The 21,250-nt window shown below is 34.9% G+C and overlaps 1 protein-coding gene across 2 annotated transcripts in view; it reads right to left on the bottom strand.

Moving 5' to 3' along the window:
* The window catches only part of LOC113106928 (uncharacterized), a 38,067-nt gene extending 21,512 nt beyond the window's left edge, over positions 1-16,555 (bottom strand). Inside the window, exons 1-3 of one of the 2 annotated variants that reach the window (XM_026268972.1) lie at positions 16,077-16,555; positions 6,244-6,338; positions 2,616-2,822 (exon numbers count right to left, since the gene is read on the bottom strand). In XM_026268972.1, the coding sequence (XP_026124757.1) occupies positions 2,616-2,822; positions 6,244-6,304 (268 nt within the window). In that variant the 5' untranslated portion in view covers positions 6,305-6,338; positions 16,077-16,555. Of the gene's footprint in view, positions 1-2,615; positions 2,823-6,243; positions 6,339-7,842; positions 7,897-16,076 lie in introns of those variants that run through there. The other variant, XM_026268973.1, reaches the window with a different exon arrangement.
* Positions 16,556-21,250: the final 4,695 nt, after the last annotated feature.

Raw genomic sequence — 21,250 nt, 5'->3', positions numbered from 1 at the left:
TTTTTTAAGTAAAGATGCACAGATAATTAGATTCACCAATCTATAGTTGTATCATTTTACATGTGTACTTTTTTATTTAAATTATGATTATTATTATGATTATTAAAATTATTAATACATTTTATAAATAAAGTCAGTCTATTATTAGTTCTTTCATTTTAATATAGAATTTCTTACATATATAGTGTGTGTGTGTGTATATAATGTGTTACATTTACATTTAAATTCTATATATTTTGGATGCGATTAATTATTTATTTATTTTATTTAAAGTTTATTTAACAGGGACCATACAAGCAAACATAGTTATATAACAAATACATACATAAAAAAAATACAGATAAAAAATAAATATAGATTTACACACTTATACACATACACACACACACAAACACATACATACATACATAATCATACACAATTATAACAACGACTAAAAATGTATCCAATTTTGATTTGTCTTTAGCCACAGCTTAATCCTGGAAGTGAACTTTTTGAAGTCAGATATGGCCTTAATATCAGATGGTAATGCATTCCATAGCCTACAACTCTTAACAGAAAAGGCAGTCTGTGCAAAGCTTGTCCTACAGTATGGTATTGTACAGTTATGATTTGTACTAGTTCTAGTAACTCTTTGGTTGTTCTGTATTTCAAAAAATTTACTAAGAGGCTCAGTTGCTAAATTATTAATACACTTGAAGATTAATTTTAGGAAACAATAGCGATTAATCGTTTGACAGCACTACAAAAAATACTAGAGTGAATATCCACAATTGAACATGGATTTGTTTGAGTTATCGCAGGACAAAGTTCATTGTCTTGTGTATGCTGGCACACTGACGGAACAGTAGCCCGTATAAATCTATCAATCCAACACCTTCTGTTCAATCTTAAAGACAATTTTCTCTCTTACTGGGTCAAACCCACTGGATCCCGGCGGGGACACGCGACCCGCTGCAGTTTAACCCCAGTGTCCTTAATCCAGGTCCCGCTCACATACCCCCGACCCCCAAAGACTGTAACGTCTGCGCACCCCTCCTCCCCATCCACCCCCTTTCTCTCTGCATTCATTACCTCCTGCACCCCTTCTCTTTTCTGCAATCGCGGCCACACACTCTACATAATTACAGGGCCCTTGTTTGGGCGGGACATTTATATGGGGATATTCGTTTAACAACACAATGCCCCTCCCCCTTCAATAAATTCCAGAGCACGACCCCTCCTTCAGCTGCACCGGTGCAAACGGCTGTATTTACATCGCCAAGCACCTCTCTGGGAACGAGTAAAGCACACAAACAGCCTTCAAAGTTGTTCAAAGAAGAAACTCTTGGTGAATTGCCCGGGAAATCAGCCTTTTGCAGGCTGTGTGTCGGCATCTTTTGAAGAAACAACAACAGGAACTATCAGGAGCTATTGAGTGGATGAAGTCTGTGGCCCCCAGAGTCTAAACAAGTGATTGTGAAACACAAGACTGCTTTTAAAGCACCCTACAGTCTCTCTTAACAATAGCAATAAACCTTTAGACAGCTTTCAGCAACCAAAGCGTTAAAAATCCAGCTGCATCTGAGAAGCTGCCTGCAAAGTGAAGCTTTTTCAGCAGGTGCCTCTCAATATTTTTTTTTTGCCTCATGTCAATCTAAACCGGAATGTTACTATTTTTTATTTTGTTAAGTATTTTTATTTTGGAATAATAATATTCATAAACAACACAATCATAAAATAAAACTAGCATTATTATAATTTATTATTAATATTATAATTATATTACATTTACATTTACATTTATGCATTTAGCAGACGCTTTTATCCAAAGCAACTTACAGTGTTACAGTGTTGTGTTTTTTTTTCTGGATCCACTTTAATTATATAATTCATAATAATTAAATTATATAACAACAACAATGACAATAATAATAATAATAATAATAATAATAATAATAATTACATAGTCATGTTAATATATATTACATGTTTTTGACCTTTATGATTATTATTATTATTATAAATCATAATATAATATTATATGACAACAACAACAACAACAACAATAATAATAATAATAATGACAATAATAATAATAATAAATATAATTACATATATATATATATAAAAATTGGACTTTATTATTATTTTTATTATTATTATTATTATTATTATTATATAATTCATAATAAGTAATATTATAACAACAACAACAAAACATCACCACCAACAATAATAATAATGATAATAATAACAATAATAACATGGTCATATTAATATATATTCACAATAGATTGGCCTTTATTATTATTATTATTATTGGATAGTCATTAATATACAAAATAAAATTTGGCTTGTGAAGTTTTTTTTTATTGAATTATAATTCACAAAATTGTATTAGATAAATGCAACTATACCCCCCCCCCCCCCGCACACACACATAAATAATGCAGTGCTATTTGAAATTTGTATAATGAATTTAGATACATTACTGTGACAAAGCTCCAAAGACAAAGCACATCAAGTTCAAACCCATAAAAGTCTAACAGCCGCATCACTTCCTCTGTCTCCTCTGGCAGTCTCCCTCCTGTGGGACTAATGGAAAACTACTTCATGTCTGCGGTGACGCTCACCTCTGTAGTTGGGATGCACTCGTGGGGTGTAGCTGCCGAATTTGATGAGTATAGGGACGTTGTACCCCAGCCGGACCCACTCCACCACATGTAAGGGAAACAGGTTTGGAGTGGTGGCCCCTTCTGATGCAGGAGTCAGACTACAGCCCAGCTCAGCAAAACCCCCGACTCTTCCCTGGACCACCGCCTCAGCGCTCAGAGAAACACCTGAGGAACACAAGCACATGTCCGCTGGACTATTATTTCCCTGCTAGACCAGATAAACATGGATAAGACAGGTCTATGTTGTTTAGCGGCAGTTTTGTGCTGATCCAGATTGCTGATTCAGATGAATATATCTCTTGGTCTAGACTTATTTATGTTGGTTAGCAGGAGTTTTGAGCTGGTCCAGACTGATCTATGTCAGTTTAGAGCTAGTTCAGATGGATATATGTGGTTTAGTGCTGGTCTAGGTTAGGTGTGGTTTCGTACTTGTCCAAACTGATCTAAGTTGGTTTACAGCTACTTCATTTTAGACACTGTACTTGTTTGTTAGTCCTGGACTTTTTCTGGCATAAGGGTAGTTCAGCTGGTATATCTGCTGATTTGTGCTGGTCTAGGGTTATTTATACTGATTAGTGATAGTTTTGTACTGTTCCAGTCTGATTTAAGTTGGTTTAAAGCTAGTCCAGATGTATGTATGTGGGTTAGTGCTGGTCTAGACTGATTTCTGCTGGTTAGTGGTGGTTATGAACTGATCCAGATTGATTTATTCTAATTTTGAGTTGGTCTATGTGGATATATGCTGGTTAGTCCTAGTCTAGACTAATTTCTGATGGTTTTGAGCTTGTTCAGACTGATTTATTTTGGTTGAGAGTTCATATAGATGGACTTCTGCTGGCTAACTCTGGTCTGGACTAATTTATGCTGATGATGGCTTTGATCTGGTTGAGACTGATTTTTGTCGGTTAGTGCTGGTCAGTCGTAGCATTGAGCTGGTAAAGATAGTGAAAAAGCGTGTTGGACTTGTCATCAAATCTGGTGAAGTTGGTTTATGAAGGCCATTGTTTTGGTCTTTTCAGCAGGGAGAGAAGTGGCTACAGTCATAAGACAAGACACTTATTTTTATTTTGACAAAAGTAATGCAACTGAGAAACACAAATGGAGGTAAATTAATTTAGCTCTTAAAAAAGTCAGAAGAAGAACAATACATCATGAGGAACACATAACAAACACACAGCATTTGTCATCTGACATGCGATTTCTGTTTGCACTGTACAGATCAAATTCACAGGATATAAACCACCAATATTTGTCATTGGAGGAAAGTACTTCCTGTACACTGTGTACTTAATAATAAACCCAGCGGTTCTGATGTCCTGGAGAAAGCATGAGAGGCATGAGGATGAGAACAGGAACAAGAGCCAGAAGAGAATACGAGATGGAAAATGAGAGCGTGACTGAGAAAAACAAGAGACAAAAGAGGGTGATGTCACAAAAACACTCACTAAATGGGGGTGAATGCAAATCCAGATTAAGGGGGGCAGGGTGCCAAAGAGATGACATGCATGTAAATGAACATACAGCATGTTAATATGATGGACACTTTCTCTCCCAGCAGTCCTCAACAGGACAGACAAAAGAAACCTCATTAGGGTTAATCTCACAAAAACAGGCTGATATTACATCACAAAATAAAATGAAATAAAAACTATTTATATAAAATGTTTCAAGAAATTATCATTTTATATAAATATGAAAAATATATATATTATACTATTCATTATATTTGATCAAAATAATAATTAAAAAGAACATTCTTGATAAGACAATGAACGCCAAAATCTAATTTTGCTACCGTAATACAGTCATAAATGATCAATGTACTGTACATTAAAATTAAGTACAACAAATACTACCATAATGTTACTCAGGACTTTACAAATACATCACACATATAAATCGTTTATTTTTCTTCCCCCCAAATTACAGTAAAGATTTTTTAAATGAGAATTAATAAAATAAAATAAAATAAATTTGTAAAAAAAAAAAAAAAAAAAAAAAAATTTGGGGACATTTACTTTTCGTAAGATTCCTCCGTTTACACACTGGGCTGAGGGATGTCTGTAGACTCTCAGATTCACAAGTTGCAAACCCGATGGGGCAGTGTTGCACCCCTTGTACCAAAGCTGGCCCCATGCATCTCGTCTCGTCTGCGATTAGAATAATCTTTCAAAAACGACGCTCGCTGACAGAACCACAACCTTCCCACCCTCCCTCTGCCCCGAGACCCCCTGAGGCGCACACATGGCCAGCTGCCCCTAAGACTCACACCCCGTGCCTCGAGAGAAGGGAAATCTAAATCCCAGACCGATCTAAATCCGGATTTGCAGATTTCATTTTTTTACTGGAGGGATTTGATCCCCTTTCTCCGCAAATGTTGGGGGTCTTTGCTCCTAAATACCAGCTCCAACATCACAATGCTATCTTGTTTGTCCCGGGAAAGGTTGTGTGGCATAAGGAACATAGAGGGCCGTCTGTTGGTTAACGAACAGGATTTAACCTCCCTGCACCAAACGTGTTCTCTGAGTAAACAGGCTGAACTATCCCACCTCGTGTGCTGTCATATTATGATCATACAAACACATCTACAAACACCAGCAGAGGAATCATGGGAGAGAGAAAAGAGACACAAGAGGACAGATACAGATGAATGAAGAAAGGAGAAGGCTTGGGAAAAAAAAAAAGAGGCAAAAAAGCATTTATTTACAGCGGAGAGGGATATGCAGTGTCCAAAATGTACACTTGCCAGATTAAACTTTGGCTTTAACAAGTAGACAAACTGTTTGCCAGTTGGCCAATCATTATTTTAGGAAAAGCAACATGATTCATGGTTTTAATTGCGGTTTAATAATGATATCCTGACCTTCAACTAAGTTATTCTTTTGTTTTCATATATAAGTGGCTCAAGTCATGCTCAAGTCTCAGTGTTTTTTTTTTTTTTTTGTTGTTGTTGTTTCTCAAAACATGTTTTGCAATTAAATATAGCAAAATATAGCTTAATTATGGCTGAAGATAAACATTAAAGTTTACCTCATGGATTTTATTGTGTAAAACCACAAATTTTTAATAGATGAAAATTAAATAAACTTAAATGTTGCTTTGGCAGCTAACTGAAATAAAATAAGATTAGGCTGAATTACTCAAATTAAATTAATAAAGGTAAATAGAAATACAGCTATTTGTTAAAAATGTATAATACAACAAAATCACATAAAAAAACTATAAATGAATAAAATGCAAACTGCATTAATACTAATAACTAATTAATACTATAATATTACATTAATAATAATATAATAACTTGTTCACTTGCCAATAAAAGGTGGCCTGAAAAAGTATTTGGACATTTGCGCTATACTTAAAAATGTTGCAATGTCCTTGGATTACATGACAAAATATTAAAGCAAGTGTAATTCATCATAAACAAAGATAGCACAAAAACACAAAAATGTGACTTTTGAGATATGCAGATACAGACACCTGCTCTAATGCGATCACACTCACACAGAGTGAATGAAGGTAATAAAAGGTCCAGATATTTTGGGAGGTCACTGTGATGTTAGCAGGAGAAGGCAGAAGTACTTACGCAGTAAAAAGAGGGCGGCCGCGAAGGTGACATTCAGAAGCCAGAGTTTCTTCTGTACCATGGTAAACACTCACATACCATCACACACACCCCACCTGAAACACAATCACACACACATAAGTCAGTTGACCTGAGATAACACAACATGAGGAACATTTCCCGGTTCAGAGTGTTACATACTTTACTGACTTAATCCATTACACACATCTCACATTATCATTTAATACTTGCACATTTCCTTATTAAGAAAATCTCATGAGACATTAAAGAACATGTGCAGGTCATGTTCCACCACAAACATGCAAAAGAATGATTTGTTCACATGTTAGATAACAGCAGCATGCATCTATTTTCTGAATGAAATCAGTGTTTAAATGTGTGGTGCCGATTCCAGTAAATGTTCTCCCAAAATATAATGCATTTCGTAGCACTTTTGCTTTCGACTGAACAAAGGCATGCTTCATGTCTTCCTCTGAGTCAGGTTACAACTAATTGTTCAATTCTTAGAATTTTACATGCATGAATGATTCTGGAGACATTATTTTAAGCCTAATTCTAATTAGTGCTCTCAAAAGATTAATCGCATTCAAAATAAAAGTTTTTGTTTACATTATATATGTGTTTGTACTGTGTATATTTATTATGTATATATAAATACACACACATGCATGTATACTGTATTTAAAAAATGTTGTTTATATATTAAATATATTTATATATATATATATATATATATATATATAATATAAATTATATGAATATACATGTAAATATTTGCTAAATATATATTGTATTTGTGTGTATTTATATATACATGATAAATATACAAAAAAACTAAAACTTTTACTTTGCATGCAATTAATCACAATTAATCATTTGACAGTATTAATTCAAATTTCCTCATTTTCCACTCCTCTTGCTTTTATTGTTTTGGTAAGTGGAATGAAACGGATATACATTTAATCTTCATCCTTATTATAAATAACTGTATGGACAGTAAATTTTTTAACTCATTTAACTGAATGTTTTTTATTTGTAATGTAAAAAGTTTTTATTGTTCTTATTGTTTTAAAATATGTTTATATATTTTATACATTTTTATTTCAGTTTTAGTTTATTTTAGACCATCAATTTAAAATAATTATTTTTTTGCAAATACTTAAAATAAAATGCATTTTAAAATATTATTTAAAATATATTATATATAAATTATTTTATATAAATTACTAATATAAATTCTAATTTAATATTTTATTTCAATTAGTTGTTTTGAATTTTTTAAAAAAAAAATATTTTATTTAAAGAAAATATCTTTTTTTATTGGTTTCATTTAAGTTTTAGTTAACCTTTAATTTGATTGACCTGGTCCTAAAATATGAGTTCTGTTTGCCCATGCAAAAAAAATAATAAAAAATGAATGCACATGCATGAGCGATATTAATAGAAAATCATGCTTTTTCCACATTTTTCAGTAAAAAAAATTTTAACTACTAAAATACAGCATTTCTGATTGTTTCTTCTGAAAACAACAGACAACGATCATGAAATCTGCTTGTTATCTTTAACATCACCCAACAGTGACCCAGAAAGTGAACACACCCCGCGGTTTACAATAATCAACTCTCCAGACGTTCAATATTTCTCTTCAGTATTGTGGAGGAGTTTCCCTGCAAAGTGCCTGGAAATGAAAGCAGAGGTTGTTTAATACAGCGCTGGCAAACATCCACTTGTATGATTGAGCACCTGAGAGCAGCAAAATCCCCCAACAACCCGTCTCCCACATCAGCCGTTCAAAGCCACTAATACTAGCTTATTACTTTAAGTTAATTAAAGCCCAAGTTGGAGGGGGAGACTATTTTAAGAAGCCATGCGCAAAGACGAAAAGCATGCAAATGCATTTCTCTTGGTTTTGTCTTTCTGCACACATTGAATGCAACAAGAATTTGGAGGTACATAATGGTAAAGGTAACAGATTAGGTGGTTAAATTCGCTCCGGCTCATCACAGTAGTCAAATTTCATGAGGGGAATATAAATCTCTCATCTCCATTCTTTCCAGCCCATATCACAAGACAGATTTCCACAACGCAGTGGAAAGTTATTGGCTGAACAGTCTCAGAACAACCACAGGTATGAAAGAAACCACACACTTCTACTGTTTCCACATCAATATTTTCTGTTTGAGTGTGAAAATGCATTTGGTGTCTAGAACAAATATCCTTTTCAAAAGGGGAAGTGTATATTTTGTTACTAATAAAATATTCTTTCCTATCCGATTTCGACAAGTACAAATGGTGCAGGATGAGTTACAGGACGGTTCAAATCACTAACCACAACTATGAGCAACAGCAGAAGTGATGCTTTATCATCAAACAGCACTTACCAAACAATCTGGTGTAGGAAATACTGCATAAGTGAAGTCATACCGTAAATAAACTGTTTGAAAGAGAAAAAGTTTCGTTTATACAGGATACAGCTTTGCTGGAGTCGTATGAACAGGCACTTCTAAAAATGAAGGATTTTTTAATTGCATTGATGCTTCCATGAAGAACTTTAATATCTACAAAAAAACTTTACATTTGACAAACGCTTCTCAATAGTGAAAAAAGGTTCTTTAGATTAAAAAAAACAAACAAAACAATTGCTCTTCAAATAAAATAAACTACATTCTTCAAAATAAAGGGACTTTGTTGATGTTTCCATAAAGACCTTTTAACATTCATATAATTTTTTAAAGTTTTTTTAAATTTTTTAAATGTTCTTCACACTTAGAAAAAATGGTTCTTTTAAGAACTTTTCACTGAAAGATCTTTGGAGAACCAAAAACGGTTCTTCTATGACATTTGCTGCAAGAACCCCTCTTTGTAACATTCATTTTTAAGAGTTGGAAAAGTCACACTCCCATGGCTACAGTCATGTCAACCGAGGTTATAATGCATCTGTTCTGGAGTCAGTGCTTTATTTGACTGTATAAAAGGCTCAAACAGGTTTTGGGCTGCATGAACTGATTTTGAAACCGGCCTTGAGAGGTGCCAGATGAGGGCAGGGCATTGTGTGCCTCTGCGTGGAGGCTCTTACCAGTCAAGCTGTTGAACAAGGCCTCCTTGTGAAAGTGTCTTTCAGAGAGAGGAGAGCAAGCAGTGAAAGACAGACGGAGAGCAAAGCTTGCTTCAGACTTTCTGCCCTACAAGATTCCAGGTGTGTCCTAATCCGGCAAAAAGTATTCAACTTTGCAAAAAAAAAAAAAAAGTCAAGAATTTAGGCTCTGTGGTGAGACTGAAACCATATTTTAAGGACTAAGGGGAAATAAATGTTTTAATTTAAGAATAAATTGTTTAATAGCCAATATTGGTTGACCTCTAATGTGATTAACATTCATAATAATCAGAAATGTTTGCTGATCAGCAAATCATCATATTAGAATGATTTCTGAAGGATAATGGTGCTTAAAACTCAGCTTCGATCACTGCAATAAATTAAAAAAAAATTAATCTATTCAAATGGAAAACAGTTATTTGAACTTGTAACAATATTTCTGCAGCATTGCTGTTTTTACTGTATTTTTGATCAAAGGGCGAGCAGTGAAAAAGAGAGGATAGAGAGCACAGCATGTGTGTCAGAAAGAGTCCAACACTGGCCAGAAGTATTAAACTTGGCAACATATTTAAAATCTGAAAACCACATTATAAAGATTGGGGAAAAGAAATGTCCTCGTTTAAGAACAAGTCATTTGAAAACATATTGGTTGACCTCTAATGTGAATATTTGTGGATACATCTATAGCCCTGTTGTGTGGAACGTAAAATGAGATACAATGCTGTTCAAAAGTTTGGGACCAGTGTGATTTTTTTTTTTTTATTCAACAAGAGGCATATTAAATTGATCAAAAGTGACAGTAAATACATTTACTATATTACAAAAGATTATTAAAAGTAATAATATTACTTTAAAACTTTCTATTTATCCTAATAATCCTGGAAATGAAATACATTGGATCTAAAAAATTGAATGCATCCCAATCATCCATCGTTTTGAACAGTAGTGAATATTTGGAAATAATCACATCACTGCAACCTGATACACTCTGATCTACTGTAAGTGACACACACAAACCCCATGACCTTCTCTCAAAATCAACCTTTATGACATCTTCAAAAGAGGAAGCCCCCGAAACAGATGCTCAAGATGGTGAAGAACGGCTCTCAGGGCATGATGGGACATGCTCTGCAAACCCTCTGATCTTTGATCTTGGCCTTGACTGGCAGAGGCGCTTAATAAAACATCTTCAGCACAACATCCAAAGCCAAAACAACCACATGGCCACTTCCTGTTTGATTTGAAACCATCCAAACTGGTTAAGACCTGTACCATCTGTGTGTCCACTTGGACGGCTTTAGCAGATAACAGACCATCTCAATCTAGTTGGCAAACCTCTGGATCTTCTGCTGATCTGCTTTGATAGTTCACAGCCTCAGTTGACTAACTGAATTAAGTTATATACCAGTGACACAGTTACTGAACACCATGTACTTTAACATATCTTCATGCAATATAAATATAACACTGATGTTTCATTCCACATGCTGGCGATTGCTCTCTCTGATCAACTTCCCTGATCTGATCATGTCTTCAATTCAATTAACAATAACATTGTAAGGACTCCAGCTAAAGCTGTTTGCTGGACCACTTGCCATTTTGATCTAATTAACAGCAATGTGTTCGAGTTGCTCTCACCATAAGGTACTCTGACAAAGGTGTTTGTGTCAGGTGTATATTTCTGCTGCTGAACATGCTTTAGTGTATTAAAAAGGTGAACCGGTCATCAGAAAGCAGAAGATTAAATCTACTTGATCTGGGATCAAATGTCAAATGAGGTGGTTTTCTCTTCCGGTGAGGATAACACTTGTTCTCAGAAACACACATGCAACTCCTGCTAAAGCTTTTAACAGAGCAAATAGAGTTGTTTAACACGGAAATATGTGATTATTAACCACTGTTCTAGAGCAACTGTAATACTTCATGTACAAACTAAGACACTTCTCAACCAGTGATCTTTATTTTATTTGTCCTGTTTGGTGATGCCAATGAATGTCTGGCTAAGAAAGTTAAGGCCAATTAATTTAAGTAAAGCTGAAATAAAATAAATTAAACATTGAAAAATTTTAACTACATTGACATTTTTAAATGTTTGTTTTTCTGCCTAATAATAACTGCAATAAAATCAAAATAACTTTTTGTTGCGTGGTATATTGCCGCAGAAATAATAGCGATATTATTGTCATTTTAAACGTCATTTATGCCACTGAATATATAATCATAATGTAACCGCATAATAATCCAATGCATACACACTTCCAAATGACAACAAACGTTAAATCTTTAAGAATATTTAAATTATGGAAATTAAGTATCAAAATATTAGATACTTTTAAAACTTGCGTAAATAGTAAGTCTAACAAAAAGTGCAAAGTAACAAATAATAATAAAAAAAATCACTAATAACTTTTATGGAGATTTTTCCATCTAGAGAGATTTATATATATATATATATATATATATAAACTAATAAAACTGACAAAGCACATAACAAAAACTACAAAATTTAAAATGAACTTAAAATACATATTAAAGTGAATTCTTAAAATATATAATTAAAAAAATATATAAAACTCATAATACAAACTGTAATACTACAATAACACTGAATATATTTTTCAAAATTCTGATAAATTTTTATATTAATAATAATAAAAATAACTATTCCAACTAGCAAAAGCTGAAGTGTAACTGCACATTCAATTTTGTTTAGTTTATTTTTATTTTTTTACTTTTTCCTCCAACTGTCTTTCTTTCAATATCTAAATCAGATGCAAATTTTAATGCACTATTATTATGACATTATTATTATTTTTAGATGTTTCTATAACATTTATTTCTTTTTCAAATGTATTAGAATTTATTGTAATTTTTTTTTATTATGATGTCAGCTGCAGCACTATGTAAACCGTTTCATCTAGCTCATGTGAGTTCTGGAAACAGGTAGATGAAAGGTACACGTGCTCTTTGCCGGAGTGAGTAGTGTACACACAGTGAGCTGCAGACACAGCCTGATTAGAAAGCTGTTTATGCTGCAGCTAATCCTGGATGATCCAGGCTACCATAGGGCTCCAGCACGGCCCAAGCACAATGACCCGGGTCAGAGGAAGACCAGTAAGCCAGCAATCTCCATGTGGCACAATGATGACATTTCTAGGGGTGGACGAATGTTAACGGTGAAAATATCATGCCAGATTAAACTAAGAGAAAGAATTTGAGCCATTGCATTTAACACTTAAGCATGTTTCATCATACAATCAACAATAAATTAAACCAGTGATAGATTGCTGTGTTTTCAATTAATGATCCCAAGAGAGCAAAATGGCCAATATTGCATGTCCCTAATATAATTTAATGACAGTAAAGGAGACATAAATGGAAAACAATGAAAGAGGGACTTCTTTTAGGCCAGCGAGTACAGTAACCACATATCAACCATCCCCCAAACACAGCTCAGGCAACATTTCAATGGGTAACAGTGCTTACTTTACTGTTATTTATTCTAAATACTGTTGTAGCATTTATTAAAATGTGGAATGTTTTCAGTTTTTAGCGGTGGGAGGACTCTAATTTTATTTTTGAGGGTCTAAAAATGCTAAAAAACTCACGAAACTTTGCACATGCGTCAGAGGTGGTAAAATGACTCGACAGCGACACCTGTAAAATTTCAACGAAGTGTCCCTTGAGCTACATTTCACGTACATGTACGAAACTCATTGCTGTAACGATTTTTGTGCAGTTTTTGCTATTTTCAGGCCTCAAACTCCTCTTACAGTTTTAATCGGATCATCTTCAAATTTGTGTTTTCACAAGGAAGTGGAAAGTGTCATGTTTAACACCGTTACAGACTCCTAACAACTATAACAACATTTATCTAAACCAGACATATTTTCTTCACATTAACATTAACCCAAAAATCACTTTAAAAATAAATTAAAAACTAGATTTTGCAATGCCTCTGATAATTTCAAAACGGTATAAATTGGAGTTTCCCTTGAATTCTCTTACTTCCCACAGACCATAATATCAAGCTCCATTGAGATTCCTGCTTTAATAAAGCTTTGCACAGTGAAATATCATTCTGTACCTGGATGAACACCAACGTCTAGGCTAGGTAATCAGTAAATAAGGGCTCATTAGATCATTTTCCCATTTGTACCACCTTTCTCGCATTAGCAGCCCTCAGGGAAGGTTTATCCTGATCTGTACCTGCTGCTGAGATACTCATATACCACTTATTATCACGCTAATCATGGCTAACAGAAACCAGACCGAATGTGCAGACCAGCCAATGGCAGTGAAGCACAACATCTGGGATCGCAGGAAGTCTTTAGTAGCATCTTGGCAAGAACCCGGCATGAAATAAGTCAGGAAATGTGATGACATGATATGTCTATTAAACACCCGTGGGAGCCCTGCTGCCAAATACTGCTCAAGTGGCTTTGATTTCTCTCCAGTGAAGATCATGTAGATGCTAAAACGCATTGAAACTACCACCACCCATGTAGATCTGTGAGGTAAAACCTTCAAACCTGGTCGTGTGACTTTGCCATGCATGAACAAGACATGATTTGTATTACCCTGAGCCACACACAATAGCTCCATTTATAGACTGCAGAAGCAGTAACAAACATAGTCTCCTTTAAATATTTTATTTTGGCTTTTAGCTCCAAAAGCCTGCTCTGATAATGTCTGACCTAAAAGAAAACTTTCAAATTTCCATTGAAAAAGCCATCTTGCCTGAATCAGGAGAGAAATATGCACAGATCAACATTATTATGGACTATGGATGTGTAAAGCTGGAAGCAATTGTTTGAGGATAAAATGTCTACTAAATGATGGATTTATTTCTTACAGACACATAGCTTTTCACTTCACAGGTTGTTAACTGCTGGACTGGAGTGGTATGGATTACTTCTGGAATATTGTGATGTTTTTATCAGCTGTTTGGACTCTCTTTCTGCCGGCACCCATTCACTGCAGAGGATCCTTTAGTGAGCAAGTGATGTCATGCTACATTTCTCCAAATCTGATTAGCAAACAAACATATCTACATCTTGGATGGCTCTAGAAGTGAGGAAATGTTTAGCAACATTTCATTTTTGGGTGAACTGTTCCTTTAACAGCTCTTTTTTAAATTCCTATGTGAAAAACACTTCCGGAACAAAGCCACTAAAAAGTGGGCAGACAATGTTTCACTCTACTGTGACACTTGCTTTAGCAAACACCTCTAGTTATTATCTCAAGAAGAAGCATGGGCATGCAACAGACTGAAATAAAACAATAAAATGATTAAAGGTATCAAGATAACCATAATGACATGTGTTATCCTCGCGACCTTTGATCTCAGAGCAGCTGTGTGCATCATCACAACACTGTCTAATGTGGGTCAATAATATCTGCTTCAGCAGTGTTTGAGAGCAGAAGGTGAGTCAGTAAAGCTCACTGATGTTTGACCCTCGCCGCTCGCTATAGTCCAGGTTAAGCCATTCTTTCTGATATTGTTCGGCATGACCCAGTGACCAAAGTATACCACAAACTAACCCAAGCACGACTGGTTTGACTGCTTTAGTTAGCTTCCGCAAGTATATGTTTGGCAAACAGCAACTCTAAAGATATTTCTAATCACACAGTTCACCACACTTTCTCTCTCTGAAATAGGGCTCTATTATCTTTTGACATATATTTGGATACAGCTTTTATCAGGTGCTGGAAACTACAGCAAAGCATTATAAGATTGCATATCAAGCTATTAAAGATCAAATATGCCCAATCCATGAACTAAGGCCACACAGCTGAAATACATGCAGGTGTTAATTAATTTATAAGTCATATGAGGTAATAATGTATAATAAATCCTAATTGATATAACAAAATGTCATTGAACATCACAATATGATACAAATAATGAACGTAGTAGGGTTAAAATGAAAAAGCATAACAAATTTGATTTTAACTTTAAGATATTTTTTTTCAGATGTTGATTGTTGACCCCCCCCCCATGCAAGAAGAACAGTAATAAATAAATAAATAAATATTCATAAATATTAAAATTATATAAATATTCTTAATAATATTTTATATTATTGAAGTTTATATAAATGTATACATAAATACAGATCAGTTTTTAGAAATTAATTATATTTACATATATAAAACAAATATAAAATATAGTGTAAATGTTTTTAGATGTATGTGAAACCAATGTTTAAAAATAAATATAAAATAAATACTTTTTTATATTTGTATTACCTAACCACTTTTTACTTTAATAAATATTTAAACAATATTCTATATGTATAGAAAGCCACTTGAATACCAAAATTGCCCCTTTAAATATAATATAATTACTAATAATAGCTTTTTATAAAATGTAAAAAAAAATGTATTCCTCTAATGCTTTTTCTTTTGTTTTGCTCGGAGGACTGACATCCACATGTCCAGCTCTGGTCAGAGAGACTGTGTGCTGGTCATTGTTCTCATGAGAAACACTGGACCACACGTGCACCCAAGGAAACACACCTTTAAACAGAAATAAAGCCACGGAGAACAAACCCTGCAGCTCAACAGCATCTTTAGATGTTTCATGCAAAACACAGACATCATAATTCAAACAGAAGCCTCATAAGAAAGCCAGCTCTGATATATATGAATTATGCATGTTGACAATATAACATCTGATGGCGCAAACGATTGCAATCTGTCTACTTATATATGCATGTATATGTGTGTCTTTTACCTTTTTGAGGCACTTGACTGACGATAGTAAGAAGGTGTCACTCCATCGATGCTTCAAGCTTTTTCCGCCGCTTGAAAGTGGCAAGAGATATTCCCCAAAAACAATTAAATATTCTTAAAAGTACTTCAGAAATCTCTTGAGAAGGTTTAAAAACAGAACCAGAGCCCGAGTGTCGTCAGTGTTACCGTGAATCCAGCAGCTCTGTAAAACTTCAGCAGGGCTGGTTCCCATGGGTTTGTTCGCACGTTAAAGCTTCTCGTCTGGTAAACTGTGAGCTTGCTCGGCGTCCATTCAGATTCGCCTCCGGACTGAAGGGAATATTGTCATGTGTGTAAAGTTTCTCGCGGTCTCTGGAGTCTCTCAGTTTCAGTCCAGTGAGGTTTGAGCGGTTACTCACATGATTTGTGTCGCGTTTAAACACAGAGAGTGTGAAACACGCTGAAACATTGTAGCGCTGCTGCTGCTACTCTCTCTCTCTCTCTCTCTCTCTCACACACACACATACACACACACTCACTCTCTCTCTCGTATTTCTATTCATTGAAAGAGGGAAAAAGTTTTTGTTTTTACAAATTAATTATTATAAAAATATCATTATTAAAAAATGTTGTAATGAAACATTATATATATATATATATATATATATATATATATATATATATATATATATATATATATATAATTATAATTAAACAGGTTTATGTTAAGATATTTAAGATTTATTTATGACATTTATTTTTGGTTTAAACTCAGTACATAAGTTATATTCTATATGTGTGTGTGTATAAATATTCTATTCTTAAAAAAAATATATATAAAAAAAAAAACAACTGGCCCTTTTGGGTCCGTGTACTTTTGCGTCCATTATTTTTAGATTTTTTAATGAAATACGGAAAATGCAGTTTCTTCTTTAATGGCTCAAACTGTTTTTTTATTATTCAAAATTCGTATTTCTTTAAAACTCATATAAAGCTTGTTTTTATTTTATTTTTTAAAAATGTATATAAATGTTAAATGTAATTTCTACCTTGTTTAGCGTCTCGATAGCGCCCTCTCGCGCTATACTGACGTGGCTACCATAACTGCTTTATGAAAATGTTTAGCTCCGATGTATTTAATTATTTTTCACGCCTAAAGCATGTAGCATATGAAATACACTAACATATTTAACTGCAAATAACTGAATGTTATTAGTTTTGGGGGTGGCATTAGGCTTTGAGGATGTATCACTGAAGAGCACCCTATAAGAGCACCCTTTTTTATTTTAGAAGCACCAACCATTAGTGATTTGATTGTGGAACCGGGGCCTGCATATATATATTATAACTATATATATATTTCTATATCAGCCTACATATATATCATTTGAGTCATATCGGGACTTCAGAGTGGGTTCGCGAATCATTTGATTCTGATCGGGAGCGGAACTTTAGAATCAAATGATTTGATCAAATGAGAGCGCGACTTCAGAGCGGGTTGGCGAATCGAGTCAGATCGGGACTTCAGCGCAGGTTCGCGAATCATTTGAGTCATTTGAGTTAGATCGCGACTTCAGAGCGGGTTCGCGAATCATTTGAGTCAGATCGCGACTTCAGAGCGGGTTGGCGAATCGAGTCAGATCGGGACTTCAGCGCAGGTTCGCGAATCATTTGAGTCATTTGAGTTAGATCGCGACTTCAGAGCGGGTTGGCGAATCATTTGAGTCAGATCGCGACTTCAGAGCGGGTTGGCGAATCATTTGAGTCAGATCGCGACTTCAGAGCGGGTTCGCGAATCATTTGAGTCATTTGAGTCAGATCGCGACTTCAGAGCGGGTTGGCGAATCATTTGAGTCAGATCGCGACTTCAGAGCGGGTTCACGAATCATCTGATTATGATCAGGGCTTCAGACTCAAATGATTTGATCAAATGAGATCGCGACTTCAGAGCTGGTTGGCGAATCATTTGAGTCAGATCGGGACTTCAGAGCGGGTTCGCGAATCATTTGAGTCAGATCAGAGCAGGTCGCAAATCATTTGAGTCACATGAGTCAGATTGGGACGTCAGAGCGGCTTCGCGAATCATTTGAGTCAGATCGGGACTTCAGAGCAGGTCGCAAATCATTTGATTATTATTTTTTTTTCAATTCAATTCAATTCAATTCAAGTTTATTTGTATAGCACTTTTTACAAAGCAACTTTACAGAAAAAAATTCTACAATGTTTAGTAATAGCTTATAAGTGGTGACTTTTAAGCTATTACTAATAGCTTATACGTCTTATAAGTCTTATAAGTTTTATAAGAAAAATTGATACAAGACGTAGTCCGCCAGATGATGAACATTATTAATATTATTAATAATTAATAATTATTATATGATGCAGTCACACTTGTAGCAATATTTGTTAGTTATGTTTGTTGATTCAGGGTTATTATCATCTGAGGTCCTCTGAGAGTCAGCATCATCTCTTCATGTAAATCCCTTGGCAAAACATAGAAACTAACAGAGACATCATTAGAATAGCTGCTGATCCAACAAAGTAAAATTAATTAGTTTAAACCAAGCTAAAGAATAAAAATGTGCATTTGATCAGATGCAACTACACTCACAATTATTCAAATGCTTGGGGAAAGAGATGTGTTCTTAATCTAGATTTAAACAGAGAGAGAGTGTGTCTGAACCCCGAACATTATCAGGAAGGCTATTCCAGAGTTTGGGAGCCAAATGTGAAAAAGCTCTACCTCCTTTAGTGGACTTTGCTATACTAGGAACTACCAAAAGTCCGTTTTGTGACCTTAGGGAGTGTGATGGATTGTAACGTGGTATAAGGCTAGTTAGGTATGCAGGAGCTAAACCATTTAGGGCCTTATAGGTAAGTAATGATAATTTGTAACTGATACGGAACTTAATAGGTAGCCAGTGCAGAGACTGTAAAATTGGGGTAATATGATCATATTTTCTTGACCTGGTAAGGACTCTAGCTGCTGCATTTTGGACTACCTGTAGCTTGTTTATTGAAGAAGCAGGACAACCACCTAGAAGTGCATTACAACAGCCAGTCTAGAGGTAATTAATGCATGAACTAGCTTTTCTGCATCAGAAACAGATTACATGTTTCGTAGCTTGGCAATGTTTCTAAGGTGGAAGAATGCAGTTTTTGTAACATGGGAAATATGATTTTCAAAAGACAAGTTGCTGTCTAATATAACACCCAGATTTTTGACTGTAGAGGAAGTAACAGTAGCCTACATCTGTCTAGTTGCAGATTGTAATCTACAAGATTATGTGTAGTGTTTTTTGGTCCAATTATTAATATCTCTGTCTTATCTGAATTTAATTGGAGAAAATTATTTGTCATCCAATCTTTTAAATTTTAAACACACTCTGTTAGCTTAGATAATTGAGAAGTTTCATCTGGTCTCGTTGAGATATATAGCTGAGTATCATCAGCATAAAAGTGGAAGCTAATTCCGTATTTTCTAATATTATTACCAAGGGGCAACATGTATATTGAAAACAGAAGGTGACCTAGGACGGATCCTTGTGGCACTCCATATTTTAGTGATGATAAATGAAATGACTCCCCATTTAAATAAACAAAATGGTAGCGATCGGACAGGTAGGATCTAAAACATCTTAGAGCCTGTTCTTGAATACCTGTATAGTTTTGTAATCGATCTATGAGTATGTCATGATCTATGGTGTCGAACGCAGCACTAAGATCAAGTAAGACTAGAAATGAGATGCAGCCTTGATCTGACGCAAGGAGCAGGTCATTTGTAATTTTAACAAGTGCAGTTTCTGTGCTATGGTGGGGCCTGAAACCTGACTGAAATTCTTCATACAGATCATTTTTTGTACAGGAAGGTGTTCAATTGAGCAGAAACAACTTTTTCTAAAATTTTAGACATAAACGGAAGATTTGAAATAGGCCTATAATTTGCCAGTTCACTAGGATCTAGTTTTGGTTTCTTTATAAGAGGCTTAATTACCACCAGCTTGAATGGTTTTGCGACGTGACCTAAAGATAACGACGAGTTACTGATATTGAGAAGCGGTTCTTCGGCTACAGGTAACAGCTCTTTCAGTAATTTAGTGTGTACAGGATCTAATAAACATGTTGTTGGTTTAGATACAGTGATAAGTTTATTTAGCTCTTCCTGTCCTATATTTGTAAAGCACTGCAGTTTATCTTTGGGTACGATGGATGAGACTGAAGTGTTAGACGCTGTAGAATCTACAAAATCTATTGTATTTCTAATGTTATCTATTTTAATCAGTGAAGAAATTCATAAAGTCATTACTTTAAACGTTGGTGGAATATTTGAATCAGGTGGCGTCTGGTAATTTGTTAATTTAGCCACTGTGCTAAATAAAAACCTTGGATTGTTTTGGTTATTTTCTATGAGTTTGTGTATATGCTCTGCCCTAGCAGTTTTTAGAGCCTGTCTATGGCTGGACATACTGTTTTTCCATGCAATTCTAAAAACTTCCAATTTAGTTTTTCTCCACTTACGCAAATGGAAAAAAAATAACTTCAAGAGTATGAGTTACTTTCTTGAGAGAGTGAGTATTACTGTTATACCATGGCACAGTACGTTTTTCTCTAACCTTTTTAAATTTGTTGGGGGCAACAGCTTCTAATGTATTAGAGAAAATAGTGCCCATGTTGTCAGTCATTTCGTCTAGTTCATGTGTACTTTGGGTACAAATAGCAGGTGAGATAGATCAGGCAGGTTATTTGCAAATCTGCCTTTGGTGGCTGGAACAACAGTTCTGCCCAGACGGTAATGCTGAGACATATAGTTAATATCAGTGATACACAGCATGCACGATACAAGGAAATGGTCTGTAACATCATCACTTTGAGGTACAATATATAGCAGTAAGATTGATTCCATGCGATATCTAGTGTATTAAATCTAGTGTATGATTAAAATGATGAGTGGGCCCAGTAACATTTTGCTTGTCAGATCGGGACTTCAGAGCGGGTCCACAAATCATTTGAGTCATTTGAGTCAGATCGAGTCTTCAGATCGCGACTTCAGAGCGGATCGTGAATCATCTGAGTCAGATCGCGACTTCAGAGCTGGTTCGCGAATCATTTGAGTCAAATCGAGACTTCAAAGCGGGTTCATGAATCATTTGAGTCAGATCGTGACATCAGAGGGGGTTCGCGAATCATTGGAGTCAT

This window comes from Carassius auratus, chromosome 8, assembly GCF_003368295.1.
Source record: "Carassius auratus strain Wakin chromosome 8, ASM336829v1, whole genome shotgun sequence".
Taxonomy (NCBI): domain Eukaryota; kingdom Metazoa; phylum Chordata; class Actinopteri; order Cypriniformes; family Cyprinidae; genus Carassius; species Carassius auratus.
The sequence above is the reverse complement of the archived record's forward strand: the minus strand, read 5'-3'. Positions and strand labels throughout refer to the sequence as shown.